General features: G+C 31.7%; 1 protein-coding gene across 1 annotated transcript; it reads right to left on the bottom strand.

Moving 5' to 3' along the window:
* Window positions 1-15,985: 15,985 nt before the first annotated feature.
* Window positions 15,986-24,978, bottom strand: LOC139501081 (uncharacterized). The gene is made up of 2 exons (XM_071290059.1): window positions 24,649-24,978; window positions 15,986-18,029 (listed from the first exon to the last, which is right to left on the bottom strand). The coding sequence occupies exons 1-2, from the start codon at window positions 24,821-24,823 to the stop codon at window positions 16,051-16,053; spliced, it is 2,154 nt and encodes a 717-aa protein (XP_071146160.1). The 5' UTR covers window positions 24,824-24,978; the 3' UTR covers window positions 15,986-16,050.
* Window positions 24,979-25,683: the final 705 nt, after the last annotated feature.

Here is a 25,683-nt window from a genome sequence, read left to right as displayed (position 1 = left end):
TGTTTTCGACTTAGGAGCTTGAATTGTGTTGATATATTTCGTTTTTCATAACATGTATAAAGTGCTCTCTGTCATGTTAAATTAATAACATTAAGTTATAGGCTTTAAGATAATAGTTTAATATTTTACATCACACTTCATGTCCTTATCGCTCTGATGTTGCACTGGAAAAAAAAATGATAAAAAATGTTTAATTACAGATTCCTGGGTACAATGCTAATTTACTTAAAACCTGGCTGATTATCAATTTTATTAACCACCACCATCCAACCATCACAATACAAAATGTTTAGGTACCTTTTTTTCTTCCTTGATTTTACCTTAAACTCATCACAGATACCAGGATTTAAATTGTGAACACCAGACGAGCTTTGTGTCTACAAAAGACTATAAGTAAAAAAATATAAAACGAAGTTAAAATCATTGTAATTCTAAAGGAGTAGGTCCGGTAAGGACCAATTTTGGCCTCAAATTTCAAGTTCATCTGACGAATGAATTTGACCTCTTTTTAAACACTTAAGTGTCGATTTCATTTGAATCAATTAGTTTATGTGAAAGATTTTAACTGATTTAGTCATTGAAAACGATCCGATTCAAGCTCAAATATGAAAAATCAACCAAATATGTCGAAAAATGTCACTTTTTAGATAGTTTTTGTCAAAAATGAAAGTGGCCGCATCCGTGTTCATCCAAAATCTTTATATATGTTATGTATTATCATAAAATACAACTTAAATTTCAATATTAAGGATGAACACGAATGCGGCCACTTTCGTTTTACACGAAAACCGTCTAAAAATTAACTAAAATGATAGAATTGTGAAGATTTCAGTAATTTAGCGTGACTTAATGGTGCTAGTACTCGACAAATGTGCATTGTATTGCCAAAAACAACCAATATTTATGTAGCAGAAGCATTCTACTGTCCAATATATATTTAAAAGTTTACATTTTAACAATTTTGTAAAACTGCTATATTTTGGGGCCAAAAAGGGGTCTTACCGGACCTACTCCTTTCCGAGAGGTTTTCCAAAATACAGCTTAGGTGATGTATTCCTTGTGTATGCTTAGTATTTCGAAAAATTAAAAGTTTTTTAAATAGTAAAAATGCATAATAAGACCATATCAATGATAATTCATGGCAACTCAGAAGAACACTCTACATCCGTCATATTTTGGTAAATTGTTCAAATGAAAGAAAAAAAAAATATTTAGTAATAGCTTAAACCTTGAAATGCTATTTTACCATATTTATTTTTTATAGGTATTCAGGAAAAAAATGAAACATTTTGAATAGCAGGGTAGTTGCACCTATTTTTCAGTCATTTAAGACACATGTTATTCCAAGTGCTCCGTTCCCCCAATACTTGTTTTTCAATATTATTCATTTATACGTCGTTTTTATTATTATTATTTTTTATTACATCCCGTGATTTTGAAGATAACAATTAGTTTTAGAAAATCTATGTTATGCGAACCTGACAGTATAAACAAATTAAAAATACAAACATTCAAACGTATACTATCAGAGGAAAATACGAATAAAAGGAAATTTTATCATATGTCCTACCATTTCTACCTCTTTAGAGAAGATGTACGTACAATTTTAATCCGAACATAATGCGAATGATAATGTTGCTAGCGATAATATTGATATAGACTAATAGTCAAATAAGGCAGGATATAGACTTATTGTCCAATTAGACAGGATATTGACTAATAGTCCAATTAGGCAGATGTCTATGTTTTCTATATTTTTCCAACACTTGCAATTGATAACTTGACAAACGAAATATACCAAACAAAAATGTCTGTGTTTTCAGATTTAAAAGCTTGATATCTTGACAACGAAATATAAAACACAAAAAGGTCTGGATTTTCAGATTTAAACACCTTGTAACTTGCCAACGAAATATAGCAAACAACAAGGTCTGAGCTTTCAGATTTAAACACTTGATAATTTGACAACAAAATATAGCAAACAAAAAAGGTCAGAAATTTCAGATTTAAACACTTGCTAACTTGACAACGTAATGTAACAAAGAAAAATGTCTGTGCTTTCAGATTTAAAAACTTGCAAATCGCTGCCGTTCTTTAAAGCACACTTTTTTTGAAATTTTTACTCTTCGACTTGATAATTTGATAAGGGCTTCTCACTGTTGTATCCAAGCGTCATTGGTGAATTAAGGTAACAGTAGTATATCGCTGTTCGAAATTCATAAATCGATTGAGAAAAACTAAATTTGTGTTACAAACTAAAACTGAGGGAAACACATCAAATATAAGAGGAGAACTACGACACAACAGAAACACAACACTAAAATGTAAAACACACAGAAACGAACTATAATATAACAATAGCCATCTTCCTGAATTGGTACAGGACTTTTTAAGAAAAAAAAATGGTGGGTTGAACTTGGTTTTTCGGCTTGCCAAACCTCGCGCTTTAATGGCAATGTTAATTATAACAATTAAATGACAACATTACACGACAGGACTACAGTACAAATAAATGCAAAAAAATTCAGGACAAAGAAATACACAAATAAACATAACAATAGGACATTTCGACATGCTTATAGTTATCAAAGGCACCATACTTGCGTTTCGTCTACATAAGACACACCAGTGACGCTTAGATCAAAATGATGAGTCCTGTGTAGACGAAATGCATGTCTAGAGTTTCAAACCAGAAGCCTGATATCGTTTGCGAGTATTAAGTGTTTCCGGAATAAATAATTGTTTCTTTTCTCTCTTTAGTGTGAACCATTAACGAAGCCATGATATATGGATTGATTGATAGTTAAACTTTGTTACCGTTAATTTTTTTTAAACTTATCGTCATTTTCGATCAGCAATTATATAAATGGCGTAGATAATCAATTTTGTATAAAATTGGAATAATAGAATGATAAAGATGCTGTCACATTTGATTGTGTTTAAAAAGAATGTATTTATTTCATTTTTAACGGAAATCATGAACCGCCATTTGAATTTAGTGCTTTTTCTTCATTAAATTTTTTTTTCTTTTTTTTTATAAATATGCTGATTTTCAGGGAAAAGATAATAATTTTTTTTCGCGTTTCAAAAAAATGCAAATATTTCTTTTTTTTTAATGAGAAACTATGTAATGTCATTAAAAATGCTTCATGATAGTAAATTTTGTATAAGAAGTGAATAATATAAGGATAAAGATACTTAAACTTTGTTTGTGTTGCATTTAAACTTTTTTAATGGAAATCGTGGACCGCCATTGAAATTCAAAACATCAGATTTGTACATCAGAATTGGTCGTTTTCATAAAACATGCTGAATTTCAGGGAAAAGATACTATTATTTTGTTCGAATAACTTAAAAACGCAAATATTTCTTTTTTCTATCAGAAATGATGCAATTTTAAATTGATTTGCATGATTTGTGAGCAGTCATTATAAAAGCCTTTCGATTATAGATTTTGATTTAGGCACTTTATTGACAAAGAACATAAGGCCATACCACAATAGCACTAAGGTAATAAGTATAAATACGCGATCACATTAAAGGTAAATTACAAAAAAATTAAGCCGATACAGAATATTTACCGACAATGTATGGTTATCTTTCAATGATCTTTTTTTTTAAGAAAAAGGGCGAGACGTTCTTTGACGTATTCCTTGTTCATCGACTTTCTGCTCAAACACTTATGACGCTTAATAGGTCTGAAAAGCAGTTACAAGCTCTTGAATACCGAATGAGTTAAGAAATAGATATCCAATTTGGATGTCACGTTGGTATATTGCTGCTAAGATTAAGGAAATTTAAAATATCGAATTATCGACTGTTACATGAGACCATGCAATATGTACGCACAAAATCAGAAATTGAGTTGTTTTAAAAGGTTATTCAGTAAAGTTGTGTTTCAAATTCCTCTTTTATAATGTATTTATAGGAGTGTTATTTTTATCAGTAGCTTTCCATCTCTTTGTTGTAACACAAACAATAGAAGATATCATCTGAACAAGTGCTTAACAAATAGTTGACAAGGAAGTTTTTGTTCCAGCTTCCTGAAACGACTGCTGTTGATTTGACTTCTTATCAGAACTAATATTTTCTATATGTTATTAAATTGTAAATTGAAATACTGACTAACAAACTTAAAAAAAAGAGTCCTTTAGTCTTTTATTTTTCATGTTGATTTATCATTCCAGTAACCGATTCATTCATTGCTTAGTGTTTGCCTTTTGTCAAGTCGCAAAAGTTCCATGCATATTCAGGAGAAATAAACCATTAATACAATAAATAGGTTCCATGTTGAAGACCGTTCTTTGAACTATAACTGTCTTCTTTCTACAAATTGTGACTTGGATTGATAGTTGTCTCATTGGCACTCATACCATATTTTCTTGTTTCGGTCCCACTTTCCAAAGTTTTTCATGCCTGGTTTGGAGGAGACCAAAGTGACAATGTTTGTATTCCCCAGTTTCTCTTTAGGACTAATAACTGTAGAAAAATGTGTTGAATCTAATATTATTTTCATCTACATGCATTTCTTCGAATTTCCTATTTGTCTAGTCAATTTAGTGAACAAGCTGCAACTAATTGCAACACAAAGTTTTTCTCTGAAAAAACAGTCTGTTACTATCTATGAACAACATACTAAAACTATACAAAAATATATTTTGCAGAAAGTGGTTTAATTCATGAAAATATTTTGTAGTAAAAGTAAGGTAATATGAGTTGCTTCCCCTTATTTGCCAAAGTTGAAAAAAAAAAAAATTATACAAAAAATGTTCTGTATTTTTTAAAACAGTTTGAGTTATACAATACAATGCATAATTATCTCAATTCAAAAGAATAATATTACAAATGCATCACTTTCCTGTCTCAACATTTGTATATATTTAAATAAAGATATAGACCGAGATTGTGTTCTGCTATTTTACAATTCAAAGATCTAATTCTCCACAATAGTGATGGTATGTAACCGATAACAGAAGACTATTCTGAGTTAGATTAACCAACATGGTCACAATCTTACTAGGATTTTAAAAGAAATATACCCCTGTGTTTAAGATAGTTTTAGCTGGGGGAGATGTTCTCGAAACACATGTTTTGGCCACTAAAAAAAATCAAAACAAAATTGCAAGACTTAATTTTTGAAAATCAAAGTTTTTAATTCATTTTTTTACCACAACTTTTAAAAGGAAACATTTTTTTTTTCATTTTTCTTCTTGAACAAACACGTTAAGATTTGATGAAAAGAATGATGAGTGTTAAATGATTGTATGTTAAATATTTTTTCACAAATGAAAATTCCAGGGTCCTGAAGGAAATAACTACTCATGTAATTATCGACGATCTCAGTACTTACATACCATATAAATAAAGCTTTAGCTGAAACCCACAAAGGTGCAAGTTCCATAGCAGTAAAGTCGCCTCCCAAAACATCATTATAATATATAATAATAACACATAACCCACTTTTCACTGGTTTCTAATCGGATGTGTACTGATTTATATCTATGTCGGTGCCAAGAGTATTTATTCATCAACTGTAACTAGTTTTGAACTAGCTATTGGAACTTAGTCTTTTTTTTAATTGGTTTAGTATATACTCTGCTGACCTTTTGAGTTGAGCCCTTTCCAACTGAGTTTTACAATTTGCACTTATGTTGTTTGCTATTTTACAACTGTTCCTGATCTGAGTGCTTTCAAACATGGTTAACCCTTCACACTATGAATATGATTATCACAAGTAAGTGGCCCTTTAGTACATATATTTTTCAGCGTTTCGCAGTTTAGCGGAAAAATACTGTCTTAAAGTTTCTATAATCTTTTGTATGGGTCAATGATGTATGATTTGATAGGTCAGGTGACCTAATGTTTTGCTATGTTAATTTGTTTTTCGCGGGTTCGTGAAAAAAATTTCTAGGTGGTCATTCTAGACGTGGACATGGTACAGTTAAAACTTCCTTTTTTGCATAATTTTTTTTTTTTTTATATATAATCATGATCATGATGGAGTACGGCACCATTACCCAAAAACGGCTCTTGCATTGCTCCGTGCGCAGGTTTCCAAACTATATAAGTTTTTTAGGTTTTTCCTGGGCGGCGAGTGTCCGTTTATGACGGGTATTCATAATATGATATTTAACATTTGGAATGTTTTTGAAAGTTAAAAGATATTTATTACTATTGTTGCCGGAAGTATATTTTTTGGTTCACAAAGTTGTGTGTTAAATTACTTAGTATAGATACTATTACTGTGTTATATAGGATGTTTGCATATGTATATATGAGATTATTGTATTGTACTGAATTACAAATTTGATTAAATGCTGGCTCCAGTCTGTCTGCACGGCAAAATGCATATTTTAGTTGATTCAATTTAGTTGGCCAAAATTATTGTGTAGTTAGGACATGGTGGTTATTGTTTGCTGTCTGTCATATTTATTTTTTCATTCATTGTCTTAACTGTTTTATGTTTTAACGATGAACTATTATAGTTGTTAACATCCACAGCCTCCTCATTGTTATCTCCTGTGGACAATTTTGTCACTGCCAATAATACAACATCTTCTTCGTATGTTTTTAGAGTGGGGAGATTTTACACAAACATACTACCAAGAGATCACTGATAAAGTTTAGTGGACCTTCAAAGCTAAACATTTATATTCTTTAGGCATTAGGTGTATTTTATTTAAATATTTTTTTAGTTTCGTTCAGATGAGTAATATAGTATAATTATGAATAAAGAGAGATTTGAGGTTTTTAAAGTCAATTAGAAAACAACCTAAACAACTAACAAAAATTTCAGATTAGACAGGACTAACTTTGGCCATAAGTCGCCCAGTTTTTTAAAGTTCTTAGGCTAAAGCGGATTTCCTTTCATTAAATTAATTCAATGAGATATCTTAAAGAAGGAACTTAGTAATGCTTTTCTTTGTATACTTATATATCTTTGACTATAATATTTCATACAGCAGACAACCCATATTAGTTCTTTGTCATTATCCTTTGATTAATGTTTCAGACCACCACATACAGGTTTACAGGGTACACACAAAAGGCGCTGTTACTATTAACACTTCCTCCAGGAAGTGATCCCATCATTTCATTCAACAGTGCCTATCTCATTTTTAAATCTAAAATTAGACAACTTTGGTACAATTACTATTTGAATTCAAGCTCTTGATGTAAAATTATAATCATATTGACAAAGCTTCCCTTGAAATTGCCTTAAACAATAACTACATTTCATGCTGATTCAGTGAACTAGTGTATGTTCCAAAAAATTAAAAAGCTTACATATCTGAAATTAAACCTGGATATTGATAGAGCTTGCTAAATAAAATTGGTCTGTGTTTAACTGTGAATTTATGCAATTCAAATGTTGAAAAGGTAGCTAATGAAAAAATACAAAAAAAGGGCAACAATCAATGACGATGCAATGACACTTAGAAAAATATCTCTTCCAGCATTTAATATGACAAAATCAAAGGCAGTGACCAAACTGATTCAGTTATTTTTTAACACAATAATTTTTTGGGGTTTATTACACCTACATATTTAATTACTATAAATACATAACAGTTACATAAGATAACAATTTCAAACTTCCCCAAAAGGCACTTCTTTAAAACTGAGTTTTACCGAGTGTTAATTTATTCTACATTGTCTAGAGAAACTATGGGAGGGTTGAGTTCTCACACTACATGTTTTCCCAGCCACATTATTGCACTTATCCAAAGTCAGGAACCTCTAGCATTAGTTTGTCTTGCATTTATGGTTTTTGTTGTTGATAATTTTGGTTCATGTGTATGTAACGGAGTTTCAAGGGTGGTTTTCATTTCGCTGAACTAGTGTACACAATAATTAAGGGGGTCAGCTGAAGCCAACCTTCGTGTGCCGGATTTACTTGATTTGTTGAAAACCGATTATAGGGGCCTTGTTTTCTTTTTGACACATTTCCTGTTTCCATTCTCAATTTTACGTTATTGAAAATCAAGCTGGAAGTATTAAACCAAGATTTTAAGATTTTTATTTGTTATGCCCTTCACTTAGGCGTCTTATGTTTTTCAGTCCGTGCGTCCGTTCATTCGTTCGTCCGTCTGTCCTGCTTCTATTAAAGTTTTTGGTCAAGGTAGTTTTTGATGAAGTTGAAGTCAAATCAACTTGAAAATAAGTACACATGCTCCCTGTGATATGATCTTTCTAATTTTAATGCCAAATTACAGTTTTGACTTCAATTTTACGGTCCACTGGACATAAAAAATGATAGTGCTGTGGGGCATCCATGTACTATCGACACATTCTTATTTTGTAATTAGTTCGTAAAACAAAATATTTCACAAAATAAATTGGTTATTATTGATATCAATAACAAGAGGAATACATATGCATATACACATAAGATAATAAACTCTATCTATAAAGATCCTATGTTAAAAGTTTTAACCATGAATAACCATGAATAATCGAGCGTTTTATTTCCATTTTCACAATTTTTCTGTACACATCATATTTAGCACAATAATTACATTTTTTTAATACTAATTACTATAGGACTTCTTAAGAGAAACATCAGATAAGATTTTAAAATTTTTATCCCTTTTCGAAAGTTCTAACCACCAATAACCAAGATTTTTTTCATTTCCAGTTATTGGGTTTTCTGTCTCAAAACATATATTCAACTAAATTACCCAAATATTAATACTGATAACTAAAGGACTTCACAAAATAAACATAAAATAGTATGTTCTTTTTTCTATATAGATCAAACTTCAAAAATATTAAACATTAACAACGGAGATTTTCTGCGTTTCCAGTTTTCGACGTTTTTTCACTAAAAATCACTCATTTCACCTCAAAATTACTTCAATATGAATAATAATAGCTAAAGGACTACATAAAAGTCTATTGAGATAAGATTTCCGGTCTTCCACAAGCTTTAGGTCTAAAAATGCAACAATAAATAATAATTTTTCTTCTTTTCCAGTTTTCGGCATTTTTTCTCTAAAAACCACATATTTCACCCAAAATAACCTTTTCCGCAAATTATATTAAATTATAGTTTTAGTATGTTTTTAGTACAAGTCTATATTATAATTTGCACTAAAAAGAAGTTTGTGTTGCAATTAGTTGGAGGTTGAGTGATTTTAGAGCTTAATTGACTAGGCTATATCTGACTTGTGACAAATATGTTTCTGTTATACGTATTTGTGATAAAACGGTTTATATACGAAAGACTTCCGTATCCCAGGCATACATTACCTTAGCCATATTAGAAATTTTGTTCCACAATACTCTTAAACTATATAGTACTTGTTTGGCTATCTAACTATTTTGATCTGGTACACTGATAACTATTATATATTAAACAATCAAGAAATTTGAGGTGCGAAAAATAACAGACAAAAAGAAAAAAAAAGAAAACAGTAATCAATAGTAATCAAATGTACCATGATTAAAATTTAATACGCCAGACGCGCATTTCGTCTACATAAGAATCATCACTGACGCTCATATCAAAATAGTTATAAAGCCAAACAAGTACAGAGTTGAAGAGCATTGAGGATCTGAAATTCCAAAAAGTTGTGCCAAATACGGCTAAGGTAATGTATTCCTGGGATAAGAAAATCCTTAGTATTTTGAAAAATTTAAAGTTTTGTCAACAGGAAATTTATTAAAATGACCATTAAATTGATATTCATGTCAACACCGAAGTCCTGACAACTGGGCTGGTGATAACCTCGGGGACGAAACGTCCACCAGCAGTGGCATCGACCCAGTGGTGTAAATATATAACACTAATGCATCTCAAGAGTTATATCCTTTTTTTAATGGTGTTAATAACTATATATTTTAAGGGCTGTACAATGTATCCTCCATTTAACTTAAATGAAAATACAAAAAAGCAGAAAGTTGAAATTGTTTTACAAACATTGGTCTTCAACACGGATTCATGGCTCACACCTAAGAATACTAATGTGAAAACATTCAAACGGGAAACCAATGGTCTAATGTATATAAAAACACCTTTTCCTGTGATATTACCTGAAAAACTCAAAACCTAATATATGTGGTAACTTGAACCCAACCTAAGTGTGGTATTCAATATGTGGGACAGACGGGACGAGAGTATTTCAGAAGAAATCAAGAACATCTCTACCGCTTTCGTAGACCCAAAAAATTCAAAAGTTTAGTATATCAGCATTTAGATAAGCATAATCATAATCTGAAATATATAAAATTCCAACCGCTCGAAACCGTTCAAAAACAACCAGGAGAATCGCTCAAGCAATTTGACAAATCACGCGAAGTTCGCGAATTGTTTTGGATAAAAAGACTTCAAACAGCTTATCCTCTCGGTCTAAATGATAAAACATTAGGGCAGGGGAACATATCTAAAACTCATATCGATGTCATTAATTTTGTTGATAAACGACTTAGAAATAATAGGTCTCATGGTAAACGCAAGAACCGTAATCAACGTATTAAACATCGTATAAATTATACACTTGCTGATCTGTTATCTATAATAAAGAATAATGGCAGACATCAAGTATTATGCAAACTGGGTCAGATACCTATAAGTCAATTATATGCTATTTTTCTGGAGTGTGATAAAATTTCTTTTTTTAGCCCATTTTATGAATACACCCGTATTATTACAGCCTTTTGTCATCACAGGCTTTTTCCTATTATTGATAAACCTGAAAATCATAAACGACATTTTCTCAAATTAAAATATATAAATAGAGGTATTGATTTTATTAATTTGTCTAGCATATTCAATGACTCTTCTGTCTATAGCTTAATACCTCCATATTTTGATAATATAGAACAACCCATTATTTCGTATTCTTATAAAAAAAAAACAAGCAGAAATTTGATTTTCAATTATACGTCAATTACAACAGACGTCAATATAGAAAATAATGTTCCTTCCACTTGAGATTGCGAAACATCTAGTTTTAAATATGTTCCCTATGGTCATGTTATCACAAGAGACCTCAACATCGTCGATGACCGTGAAGTCATAACTTTTCTAAAGAAAGGACCGAAATACCGTTCTCCATCTACAATAGATTGGAAACAGTGTCGTCAGGTCATTAAAGACGCTCTGTCTGCCTATTGTAAAAATTGGTGCAAACGTGAAAAATCCGATAAAAAATCTTTAGACAGTTATTTGAATAAAATTATGAATACGGTTGATATTCGAATATCTCATTTAGAAAACAATTCTGAAATTAATAATAGGAACCATGATATACCCATTTCTAGAATAAAAAACAAACTCAAGGTACTCGCAGAGCGGTTTGTGTTCGTACCGGCAGACAAGGCAGCAAATAATGTAGTGGTGGTGTGACGCATATACTACACGAAAGTTCTTCAAAACGAAATTATCAATTCCTCTACATTCAGGTCAGTGCGCACCACAGAGAGTCAAATCGTTAACAAGCATACCACTGCCACTGCCCAGCTTAAAGCATCTTCCGAACATTTGAAAGTCCCTACCATGTATTGGTTACCGAAATTACACAAAACACCATTTAAATTCCGTTTCATCTCCGCTTCCAGTAAGTGTTCTACTACTAATCTATCAGTGCTTCTAACCACCTCCCTTACTACTATCAAAGAACTGGTTATTAACTTTTGTAATAAAGCTTATGAAAATAATGGTATTAATTATTTTTGGAGTGTTAAAAATTCTTTAGAGGTTTTAGATAAAATACATGCTTTCAATGGTCCTTACAATTCTGTTGACAGTTATGATTTTTCTACTCTGTACACTACACTTCCACACAATCTTATAAAGAAAAAGTTTTTGTATTTGATAAAATGGTCTTTCGAAAAAATCTCATTGTAATTTTATTTGCTGTAACTCGTTTAAGGCCTTTTTCTGTAACGAAAAAGGAAAGTATGCTAGATACACTTACTGGAAATGTGAGGATATGATTGAAGCTTTAAACTTTCTGCTTGATAACATTTATGTACGTTTCGGCGATAAAGTGTATCGTCAGGTAGTAGGTATTCCTATGGGCACCAACTGTGCCCCTTTAATAGCAGATTTATTTCTATATTGCTATGAATCTCAGTTTATGACCAAACTCAGTAAAGACCCATCATTGTTACATTTGGTTGATACATTCAAAAATACCTACCGTTATCTGGATGATATTTTTTCGTTGAATAATCCAGAGTTCTCTAAATATACTTCAGAAATTTACCCAAACGAACTTACTTTAACTAAATCTAACATAAACAGCAGCAGTTGTCCTTTTCTAGATTTAGACATTTCAATTTCAAACGGGAAACTTCACACTAAAATTTACGACAAAAGAGACGATTTTTCATTTCCTATTGTTAATTTTCCTTTTTTAGACGGCGATGTGCCTTTGGCTCCATCATACGGTGTTTATATATCGCAACTCGTTCGGTTTGCCCGTGTGTGTTCTGATGTCATAGATTTTAACGAACGTAATCAATGCATCACTGGTAAATTGTTGTGTCAGGAATTTCGATACCATAAATTACTTAAAACTTTTACTAAATTCTTTCATAGATACAAAGATTTGATTAGTAAATTTGGCTATACCTGTAGAAAGCTTATTAAAAATGGTATTTCACATCCTAAATTTTATGGTAATATTGTACTTAAAGCGAGGAAATCACTATGTGATCCTTGTAAACTCATCGAACCTTTAAACAAACTTATAAGTAAGGGTTATCGTACCAATATTGTAATAAGATCTCTAAATATAGTTCACATTGTCACTAATATTGATATCGTCATTAGCAAATTAAAACATAACTAAATTTCATTATCTTTTGAGGCGAGATGTATAGCGACACAGACACGTTAACTTTTATTTCTAAAGAAGTCGCTCTTCACTATACTACTACCTGTCGATACATTTATTTTTGGCATTGCACAAGTCATGTCTTCTTTGACTATTAATGACGTTAAAATACTAAATCCCTGTGATGTGTTTTAGTCGATTTTAGTCTCTGATGCATGATTTTTTATTATTAATTGGTTTTGGCTTTTAACTAGCTGTCAGTAACTGCGAGTACTCTCAAATCGTATTTTCTTGTTAATTCGACCTGTTGATACTGTTTATAATGCTTTTTTGTTATTTTTTATTTATATGGATCTTGTCTGTACACCAGCTTTGATTATTTGTAATATCTTCAATTTTTCACTTATTCTTACAACATTTGTATAAACTTCAAGATTATAAAAAAACCGTTTTTTTTCTAAAGTGAACATTGATTTGTTAAATATTTCTCAGTCATGTCCTGTTTTTGAATTTGTTTGTTAGCTTTTTGGTCATGAATGTTTGTCTCTAATATTTAATTAACTGTGCATTTGTATTCAGATATCGCAGATCAAATTTATTCGTTCATTGTTTAATCATACGTTTTTTGATTGAGTTAAGTCTGCCAATTGATATTTTATCGTATGTTTTTCTTTGCTGTGATGTTATGCTATTGTTTCAGAAAAAGGGAGAAGGTTTGGATCCATTAAAACGTTTAATCCCGCTGCAAATGTTTGCACCTGTCCTAAGTCAGGAATCTGATGTACAGTAGTTGTCGTTTGTTTATGTAATATATACGTGTTTCTCGTTTCTCGTTTTGTTTATATAGATTAGACCGTTGGTTTTCCCGTTTGAATGATTTTACACTAGTAATTTTGGGGCCCTTTATAGCTTGTTGTTCGGTGTGAGCTAAGGCTCCGTGTTGAAGGCCGTACTTTAACCTATAATGGTTTACTTTTTAAATTGTTATTTGTATGGAGAGTTGTCTCATTGGCACTCACACCACATCTTCCTATATCTACTTATGAACCACATCGACAAACGACAACTACTGAACATCAGATTCCTGACTGATTCGACCACAATTAAAATGTGTTTTCTTAAACATGTTTCTTCGATCCAAATCACAAATAATTCTGTCCTCTAACCTGATTTCTAATGTCTCTGTCCTCAACCCTATATACTGATGTTTCTATTCTGGATCCCATTGGTAATTTCACCGTCCAAGACCACAAAAAAAATATTCTGTCCTCGACCCCAATTGAGAATGCCTCTGTACTGGACCCAAATCATTAGGGTTTCTGTCATTGACCTCAATTACTCAAACTTCTATCCTCGGACACAATTACAAATAGTTCTATCCTCAACATTACATGTTAATGTTCTCCCTCAACTTTCGAATTATATGTATCTGTCCTGGACCCAAAGTACTTATCGTTCTGTCCCCGATCAAAAATGATGATTTTTTCTACCGTACAGCCCAATTAAAAATGTTTCTGTCTCGATCCCCTTTACATTTATATCCTCAAACCCAATTACGTCTAAGGTGTATTTGTCCTGGATCCAAATTAAACAGTACTATGCCCTCAACCTCACTTACAAATTTAACTGTATCGACCCTTATACGTTATCATTCTGTTTTCTACCCCAATTAGAAATGGCACTGGATCGACCCTTATCATTAATGATGCTGTCCTAGACCCGAGTTAGCATTGTAATGAATCTATCCTAATTAGTAATGATTTTGCCCCAGACCAGAGTTATCAATGTTAATGAATCGATCCTAATAAGTGATAATTTTGACCTAGACCCGAGTTATGAATGTTACTGAATCGATCCTAATTAGTGAGAATTTTGACCTAGACCCGAGTTATGAATGTTAATGAATCGATCCTAATTAGTGCTGATTTTGACCTAGACCTGAGTTATGAATGTTAATTAATCGATCCTAATTAGTGATGATTATGTCCTCCATATCAACTACTAATATTCATATCATCGATCTCCAATTACTTATATATGTCCGTTCTTGATCCCAACTAGACATTTTTCTTTTTCGATATTTATTACCAATATATTTTTAGCAACCCCTATGTATAATATGTATGTTATTGAAGTCAATTTCTACTGTTTAAGTCTTCATCCCTACCTTAAAATCATATGGCCTTGACCCGAAATACTATTATTTTTGTAATCGATCCCAGACATTAATGTTTCTTTCATTGATCCCAATTACTAAGTTTTCTTTCCTCAATCCTTAAAACGAATGTTTCTATCTACGATCCATATTCCTAGTATTTCTGTTATAAATACGAATTTATAATGTCTATTTCCCCGACCCCAATACATGGATTTTTGATCTTCAACCCCATTAAATAATGTGTCTCTCTTCCATCATAATATCTGATGTTTCCGTTTTCAATCAAATGTAATAATAGTTATAAGATTGCTTACACTAATGTCTCTAATGCACTCAGAATTCTGTTCCAAACCCTAAATACAAATGTGTCTTTCTTCGATCCTTATTCATAATGGTTTTGTCCTTTAACCCGATTACAATTGGGTATATCCATCACACCGACAGTTATTGTTTCTTTCATTCGTACCGAATACAAACATGTTTGTCCTCAAATCAAATTTATACTTTTTCTGTTTTCAACCATAATTAGTTATATGTAATGGTGACGTGTTTATAAATTTATTAAGTGGTGTCTAATAAAATTGAGAATGGAAATGGGGAATGTGTCAAAGAGACAACAACCCGACCAAATAAAAAACAACAGCAGAGGGTCAACAACAGGTCTTCAATGTAGCGAGAAATTCCCGCACCCGGAGGCGTCCTTCAGCTGGTCCCTAAACAAATATATACTAGTCCAGTGATAATGAACGCCATACTAATTTCCAAATTGTACACAAGAAACTAAAATTCTAAACCTATATTCTGAACAGATATAATTCGTGTTGGTATAACACAAAATGGTCTTAACAAATCATCTCAGGCCAACTTTGCAACAACGAGGTCGATTCGTCGTGTCTCGATGATTTATTAATTTATCAATTAGTTTGTTATAAGTTACATGTATATTTAAAGTAAACTCCGCACTTGATTAAGCCTCTTTCAAAACTTTTATCAACAACTCTTTTATTTAAATGATATAATAAAGATAACACATGAGGTCACACAGGCTGTTTCTGAAACTATTTATATCAGCAACATTGTACTCTCCATTTACTGTTATAATTTATGCTAAATCTTTAAAAGTTTTAATTTCCTTGCTTCTGCTGAAGGACATACAAACGCATCACACTGTAAAGCTTCCTCGTAGCATTGGTAGGCCATGTCTTTATCTCCGGATATTTCAAAACATACTCCAAGTAATGTTAATGCATGAGAAACCGCATCGTTCGATATTATTACATTATCTTTCACAGTTATATCTAAATCGCGTAATGCCTGTCGTTTGTTTGGTATATCACCAAGATGATGATAACATAGAAATCTAAGACAATAAGACATTACATTTGGTAGTATGTTCATCCCACTGTGTTCTACCTCCAACTGAAGTTCTTCTGGTATTAATTGTGAGTGTTGCACGTAATGGACATGTTGAGCAGTGGCTAATGTCATCCTCTCATTAACTGTCATGAAAGAATGAACATTATATTTGTAATTTATTGTCCATGTGTCACAGCTGTCAAAGTCTATAAGCAGCATATAAGGTGACCATCTACCAAGAACATAATCCGTTATTTTGAGTGTATCATTGAACTGTCCAATTACATAATAAAACGACGCATATAACAACCAACCCGATACGGTATCAGTCTTTGTGCCGTTTTGTAAATGTTTATGATAACATTTGCGTATGTAGATCGTGTTACCTATTGTGATTGGTGAAGGTAGTAGTTGTACTATAAATTGACTCATATAGTATTTATATAATTTACATGAATCAATAATAAACGTAGACGACTCGGATTTTAGTAAAGAATGAACACATGACAGTGCTTTATAATAATTTAAAATGTTTCTAGGTATAGTGTTCATCATGTGAATAGTAGTTCTGTAAAGAAGAAAGTCCAGTGGAATAAACGAATATTTCCTCTTTGTACTTATTAAAAGATGATGTTCATTGTCAATCGGAAATAAATTATGTATCAATCCATCGATCCCTCCACACTGTATACTCTGAAGAACACACAGTAGAATCTTATTGTTACTTTCATCGATCTTTCCGATGAACATATTGTGTTCGGGTATAAAATAGTTTGGACAGTAACATGTGTTAACCCATGATATTAATTTATCAAGACAGAGAAAAAAACAATGATAAATTTTAGATAATTGAAATGTGTCAATATCTATTTCCTCCGATACCCAAAAAAGAGCCGTTTTTAAAAAGTAAGAACACAATAAATCGTTTACTTTATCGTTTGTGTTAATTATTCGCTTAAGTGTTAATTTAAGTAGACCGTAACATAAGAATTGAGTAAAATTAAACGAATGGACAAGTAACCTTTCTGCCGCAGAGAAAGATATTCTCCATAAAAAGCGATTATCTGACGAAGTTTTAGGCCCTATAGGTACTAACAAACATCCGTATTTTACGATCCTGTCAATAACAAAACTAGGTGGCCATTGCCGCCCATGACGTGATGCCCATGGCATTGTATTGTGAGGTAAATTTTTACATCGTATGCAGTATGCGTCATCAATTTTCTGATCTTTGTCTGATAGACATGGACCGTGTATAAATGTCGTGTATTTCATCTTTTGCATATAACCATTAAGAAATCCGTGTGTCGATTTAAAAAATCGTGTACCAGTACATGAACCTGAGGGACAGCTTCCACATTGTTCACGAAGGGATAATCCATTATGTGTTGCAACCGTATTGATTCTAGCAAATCCAGGATGGTCAATATCTGTCTCCATAGTATACAATGATACACCATAAACTGGGTTTAATATGTTCTTTTCATTATGAATTATTTTTTCTATTTTGGATACGTACATAACATCCATGTCGCTGCCTGGTAAATCTAGTCCTTCAGCCAAACTTCCACTAAATATTTGTGTACGATCAGTTAAATCTGACGAGTTGACGATCATATCTTGAATTATAAATAGTCGTTGTCTTTTTCGTATGTCTATTTCACTACCAACTATATTTACTAGATGTTCATATAAGTGATGTTCCCTCGGGTCAACCCACGGCAAGTTATCTATAAGAAATATACGTATTTATTAATGTAAAATGAAACCATAAAATTACGTTGAAACGTAACACTAATCACCCCTAGATGTTTTTCAAGGAATTGTTTTGATCATATCGTCCATGGTGAGTGCTCTGTAAACGCACTGGACATCTAGGGTTGTTATATGACAAGTTACAACCAAAAGAACAATACTAAGCATACGCTGTGTTTTTGTTAGATGTATTTCTATTTGTATCCATCTGATGAGTTTAGCCTTTTTCAGCTGAATTTGATAGTTCTTATGTTGTACTAATACACCACTGGCCCAGGTTAGGGGTTGGGTTTGGATCCTGCTAACATGTTTAACTCCGCCACATTCTGTATATGTATGTGCCTGTCACAAGTTTGTTGATGTGTTACATATTTGTTTCGCGCTCATTTTTTGTATAAAAATTAAGCCGTTGGTTTTCTCATTTGAATTGTTTTACATTTGTCATTTTGAGGCCTTTTATATCTGACTATGCAGTATGGGCTTTGCTCATTGTGGAATGCCTTTCGGTGATGTATAGTTGTTAATTTTTGTGTCATTCGGTCTCTTGTGGAGAGTTGTCTCATTGGCAATAATACCACAAAGTCACATCTTCCTTTGTATATGTTGACTAGTTTGTCTTCTCGATAGAAGTGTTAACGGCCTGGTATTTAAAATAATTAGTTTTATTGTAATTAAAGTTGTTTTGTTATATGGAGTTATCTTATTTCATTGTTAATACAACCATTTTATTTATCAACTGTTGAATTATCGAAACACTATAGTTTTCAAGACATTAGCTGTTTTTGGTTTAAGGATTATGTACCCTTCTGTTGATTCAATGCTAAACATATGGAAATTTTATAGAAAATCCAAAGCCTTTATCCTTGTACTGTCATATTTGGCAATCTGATGACTGATAGATATAGGATTATTGCATGCAGTGCTAGCATTGATTTCCTTAAAACAAGTTTATTAATGTAGTAATTGGTTAAAAGAAATAAAAATATTGACCAAAATCAAGTACACCATTTAGGGTGCGCTCGACTTTAGTGACTCTGCACGAGGTATTTTTTAATTTACAGGTTGGTTAGAACTTTGTGTAAAAAATAGACACTAGCACATCATAGAAAAGCAAGTGAGTAATCTATATTTCAAATTTTATAGCAAAAATCTCTGTATTAAAGGCTGTGGATTTTCTATAAAAATCTTGGTTTATTTGCCACAAAGTACTCTTTTTCTATTAAATGCATTGAAACAGTAATTAATAATGCTTTGCATCAAGTTTCCCCCTAGAATATGTTCAAAATGGCCTGTCTCAATTATTCATTATATCTGTAGCTTTGATACAATTCAGTCTATGGAAGCAGCGATTCGATAAAAAAACTTTTCTTATATCAACGAGCGATATTGTCTTATATTAACGAGTTGCATTGTGAAAAATTTCAGACGAATGTTAGCATTTGTACGAAGAAAGGCAGATTTCTCGGTATAAAGTAATAACTCTTTTCTTGAAAAGGGGTGACATTTAACATGACATACGTCTGGTGTATAATTTTCATGACTTATTTTATGTAATGACAAGCAAGGTGTATTTAAACGAGAAAAGATGAATTGTTGAATAAATGAAACATAAATGCACGATTTATCATTTGTAGATGTACACATTCTATAAATATCATGTAGCATATTCAGTGGAATGCAATTGAGAGGAATTCCATTGTTTGCTGAACCAAAATCACCTGTAAGTCAAAGATACTGCTATATTTTATTATATCAATGCGATGATTTTTCAAAAATTTATGAATGCGATACTTTTCTAATATAACTGCTATAGTTTTCTAATATAAAATGAGTACGATGACACGTCACAATGCATGTCAGGAATACGAAACATAATTCACAAACTTAGATCATGACCGGTTAAATGTTTTAGGATCAATATCACTAAAATTTCGTAACTGTAACAAAATTAACGCTTACATGAACTTATCATTTTAAAATGTTGCTTGACCCTATTGATAGTTGAAAGTGTAAACAACCTGTTCAGTCTATTGTTTTCAATCACACGATTCAGCCGACTAATTCTATTTATAATAATAGCCTCAGACTATAAATTGGACAACTTCAGATACAACGAAAATTAAATTTTTGTCGAACCGAAAATGCATTTATTGTGAACATAGAAAAAAAATTGAGAAGGAAAACAGTTCTTTTTGGATATCAAAGACTTTTCCCGTTAGTAAATCGATATCTCTATGAACATAATCAGCTCGCCGCGTGGACGCTCTTTTACATCGCGATGACCGTGAGGGCATTCAGATGTATTGTTGCCGCAGAAATTTGACTTTCGTTGTTGACTTGTAACCGATCGTATGAATACGCGAACATTTCTTAGTGAAAAATAACAATCCGTATCGCTTGTTATACATGATTTCTTCAATGAGTGCTAAAAAAAATGTTTAGAACACAAATAAAAAAGATGTAAATGTCATTTGACGTTAGAAATGTGTATATAATTTAATTTTGGATGTAACGCGTCTTCTGATCGGCTGACGTTATATTGTTATCAGCCCATAGACATAATTTAATCATGTCACTGTGACGTCATAAACGTCTTTTCATGGTTTTCTTCGGTACGCGCGTTATTCAGTGTGCACCACATTTTTTATGTTATTTCTTCATAGACAGAAAAAAAATTACAGTCATTCCTTAAATATATTTTCTATATTTATAAAATTAGATCGTTCAGTTGGAGGACTGGAAAGCAGTTATTTATAAGGGGAAATTTTAAAGATTTATAGATATAAGAAGATGGTGCATGAGTTCGAATGAGACAACTTTCCATTAGAGTAATAATTTGTTTAAAGTAAACCATTATAGATCAAAGTAGGGCCTCAAACACGTAGCCTTGGCTCACAGCGAACACCACGCTATATAGGAACAAAAATATTACTAGTGTTAGACCATTCAAACAGGAAAAACAACGGTCCAATTTGTATAAAAAAAAAGGAGTTTCAAAAGTACGATTTTGTCGAATCAATCTGAACGAGGACAGTATGATTCATCTTTGTCACAAGTTAGTTTCATTGTTATCAATAAAGAAAGTCTTCCATGCGTGCGTTGCGAACATATCGGATATATAATATTTCGGTGCGTTCATTATTTTTGCTAAATGTTATATATGTGAACAATCATTTTGATACCTAGCTATTTGATTACGACATTGTTTGTTACACACTTATTTGATAAGTTTTGCTTCCAAAACCAATTGAGAAATTTGTAAGATGTTACCAAAAACAATTTCAATTTAAGCAATGGTCTTAAAGTGGCACTTGATGCCAAATTCATGTTCATCGATTTTACTCAAATTCTTATATTTTATTAATAACAATGTAAAACATTTTTCCAAACTATCAAAAGTATAAAATAAACAATTTACAGGACATGGTCTCAATAAGATGTAGCTTCGCTTCTCGTAAATTTTAGCTAAGACGCCATCTAATTAACAATTGACCTTCTATGACCGTATAAGCGATGTTAACATAAACATAGATATTAATAGATTAAGCAACTCGTGCAATTGTATTTTTATAGGTACATTGAATTTTGTATTGTAAATTAAAAATTTATGTTTAACGTCGTTTTCACCTTAAAGTTTATAAAAATGATTTTATGTGAATCGAATCAGTTAATCAAACTATTTACCTAGTGTCACTTTTCCTTTAAATACCCGTACACGGACAATACATGCGTTATTCTATCTCTTTCTACGGGGTTAAATTGGAGTTCACATGAATACGGATTTTAATAATGAGGTCGAATTATTCACTTGCAAGTTAATAAGTGATTATCAATGTATATTAGCTTAATTTGACAAAATTGAACCATTTTAATTAGCTGATAAAAGCAAATTATTTCCTCACTATCATTAATGATCACTTTCATTAATGATTGAACAAAAAAATCATACGTAGCTAGTGCCCCTTTAAAACTGCTTATTTACATACAATACTACTAAGAAGTAAAGTCACAAAAATACTGAACTTCGAGGAAACTTCAAAACAGAAAGTCCCTTATCAAATGGTACACTCAAATGATAAAACACACAAAACGAATGGATAACAACTGTCATATTTCTGACTCGGTACTGGAATTTTCAAATTTTGAAAAATGGTGGATTGAACCTGGTTTTATAGCGCTTAATCTCACGTGTAGGACAGTCTCATCAAATTCGGTCAAATTTACAACGATGTGTGAACAAAACAGACATAATAGGTAAAATTGTCAAAATATAGGTACAGCAGTCTAATACAATTACTGATAAGTACTAATATTGATACAACAAAAATACCGCTATGATATTTTAAAAGTATCGCATTGATATAAGAACTAATAGCATTTGTTTATTTATGTATATAAGAAAAACACAGCACTTCAAATTTTACACGGACATAAACTTTAGCTTCTAACGTACTTTTGAATGTATATTTAGACTCAATTGTTGTTTATATTTGAACAATAAGTTTTAAAGTTAGTATTTTCTTAATTTTTCGTTGCCGAAAGCAACATTTTCCGCATGGAATGTCTGCATATTTACAATTGATATTAGACAATATCGCTATGTGAAATAAGAAAAGTTTTTATCGATACGCTTCTTCCATAGACTGAAATTGCTGTTTGAAAAATTCGTACAAAAATGGCTACAGAAGGGGTCATAAACCTTAAAGCACTTCTGATTAACACGGTATGTATAGTGTTTTCGGCTAGAATCGTGTTTTTTTGAGTAATTTGATCGGTTTTTTTTGTCGAGTGTGACCAATTTTTGTCGAGTTATATGATCAAAATTCTAAACAAACAGAATGCCTTTCTGACAATACGTGATACAGATGCTTGAGTTATACATACTTTGTACAACGGTTATACAATGTATGTTAGTATTTGAGTTTAAAGATATTATCAATCTAATATTACTTTTCGTTTGAAAAAATTACATTTATCATTTAAATGATTTATTCCAAAATATAGCATAAAGTCACTTTAATGCGCATACCAATGCAAATATCGAACGAAATGCATACAAGGAATCTATGTATCCTTCGATATACAGACACCTTACAAAACATCCTGCTATTGACTAAACATTTTGAGACTAATTTTATTTCTACATGTCCCGATTTTTTCGATAGTAGTACGGGTTTCTCGAATGCGTCCGGGTTTTATCGAGTGATAACACATAGACAACACATATTTCCTATAGGTTCAAATATTATGTGTACGTATATTTACGTTTAGAAACAACAAAACAGGTTCAAATTAAGTTGTTTGTAAGACAAGTAACCTAATAAATTTATCTGTTGGATAATGGTGTACTAACACTGACATGTTATAAACAAGTATCGTTCATTGGTGTATATCGGTGCTTGTCATATCTTATAAATTATCTTACCTCTTATACATATCTAGGAATATGATGGTTAAGAGCGTCCGCGTGGAGACCGTGTATATTCCATATTAGATTAGTAGGGAGGCGGGGCTTACCAATACACGAATAGTAGTGATGTTACGTACCTTTATATACACACAACGGTACTGAGAAAAAATCATAAAGGTTTAGACGAGCAAAATTGATGATGAAGATTGAAATAAATTCATAAAACACATTTAAAGCTAACAAGTTGTTATTGTTGGCATCTGTTTTTGTATGATCTAGAAGTTTCTTACTATGATGCTAAACGGTATTGAAGACTTTCTCATTTTGATAGGTCATTAGTCGGGTAAGATATATTCGTTAAAAAAGATAAGACTTTTTACAATAGCTCATCATTTTAACACACTATATGTATGTAAGTCTCTATCCAAACTGTCTATGCCTACATAAGATTGTTGCAATCACGAATATTATATTCAATACATACTCATGATACTGTACATGTAATATTAGTTACATAGTGTGAAAGCTATAGTGACAAAATACGGTTATATATGGGATCAGTAAATTCCATATGGGGATTCGAGCTTCGCTTTCCCCCATATATACCGTATTAGGTCACAAGCACACTATGTAACTAATATTACATGTACATTATGTATAGAATATATTATTCGTGATATTAAGTGCCTTAACCAAGTCAAGAACATAATAGTTGTTATTCAGTCGATTGATTTGTTTGAGCTTTTGATTTTGCGTTTGATTAAGAATTTTCTGTTTGAATTTTTCCTCGGAGTTTGGTATTTTTGTTGTTCAATTTTTTGCATTAATTCCGTGTCGTTCTACAAGAAACCCCAATTTTAACACGATTTATATTCAATTTGTCAATTCAGTTATTCCCCTTGCACTGGTCTACAATTGTAAATAATCAAAAGCGACTTATGAAAAATTTGTTTCTCATTATCCTTGTGTATTAACTTTTTGGCCATGGTATTGTTTACCGTTCGTTTCCCTTAAGTATACATTGTATTTGCTGTTTGTCGTAGCTTATATTGTTTTTGACTGATGGATTTCTAATTGACAATTTAAAGATATATACTACTGTTTCTGGATTTGCTTAACAGCAGCAACTAGTTTAACATCCATAGTGTTATTGTGTTTAAGAAATGATGCTACAAATGTATTACCTTTATTACAGTCTGTACAGTTCTCTAAGTATTCCAGATATTCTTTTGAAGATTTGTCAGGATATCTAAGGTTCAGTATCCACTGTTCTTTTTTTTTCCTTCTTTCTAAACAAGCTTCATACATTCGTTCAAACTGACTTATAGTTAATCCAAACACGTCATTTGAGATCACCATTCCTCCATCTAAAGATTGGGAAAGTAATGGTGTAAAATTACGCTTTCCACGGTATGGAAAACGTTTTACACCGTATATTTCCCAGTACGTAGTTTTCTTTATGTCAAATAGGTTTTCATCACTAAAGTTGTTTTTGTTTATAGAGTTTCTGTCCATGTTGCCTGTTAGAAAGATACGATTACATAAATACAATAGATGATTTGATAGTTGTAAGCAATTGATTCAAAGTTACTTGCGAAATTCCTTAATTTTACTTTCATATATATTGATGATGTCCTATCCCTGAATAGCTAATTTTTCAGTCAGTACTTACATCTCATTTATTCCAGTGACCTTGAAATCATAAATACTACTAATACTACAAGGACTGCTCGATACCTTGTTACTTTGTACAATATTGACACAGAAAGACGACTTCACACTAAAATCGTTGACGAACGGGATGATTTCAACTCCCCAATTATCAATCTTTCATTTCTCACCAGTAACATATCATCTGCCGGATGGTATTGCATTTACATATCTCAGTTAAGTTCAATTTCAGTCCTGAACTCTGTATAAAGTTTCATAAACGAAAAATCTCACTGAATGATGATATAGTCTTTCACAACTTAACAAGGGGACGTCTGATGCATGCTTTCGGTGTGGTTGCGTCATCTTAATTAAAGTTTTTATTACTTTGTCTTATAGAAAATTGAGAATAAGTAAAATTTGTGTAGGATTATGCATTCACTCATTCATTGGAGGTATGTTAAAAACTAGTTAACAGAACATGTACATATTTTCACAATTACAATGATGAAATATCTGAAACATTGGCGTGAGCAAAAATATTGGCCATATTTATATAATTCATTTAT

The sequence above is a fragment of the Mytilus edulis genome, chromosome 13 (assembly GCF_963676685.1).
Source record: "Mytilus edulis chromosome 13, xbMytEdul2.2, whole genome shotgun sequence".
In the NCBI taxonomy this organism is placed as follows: Eukaryota; Metazoa; Mollusca; class Bivalvia; order Mytilida; family Mytilidae; genus Mytilus; species Mytilus edulis.
Note: the sequence above shows the minus strand (reverse complement) of the source record. Positions and strands in the feature narration are given on the sequence as shown.

Excerpts from the sequence above, each read along its gene's own strand:
- LOC139501081 (XM_071290059.1), bottom strand. The coding sequence starts at position 24,823 with ATGGTGATCTCAAATGACGTGTTTGGATTAACTATAAGTCAGTTTGAA. Across the intron at positions 18,030-24,648 it reads CTGTACAGACTGTAATAAAG|ATAACTTGCCGTGGGTTGAC; the intron begins GTAATACATTTG and ends TATTTCTTATAG.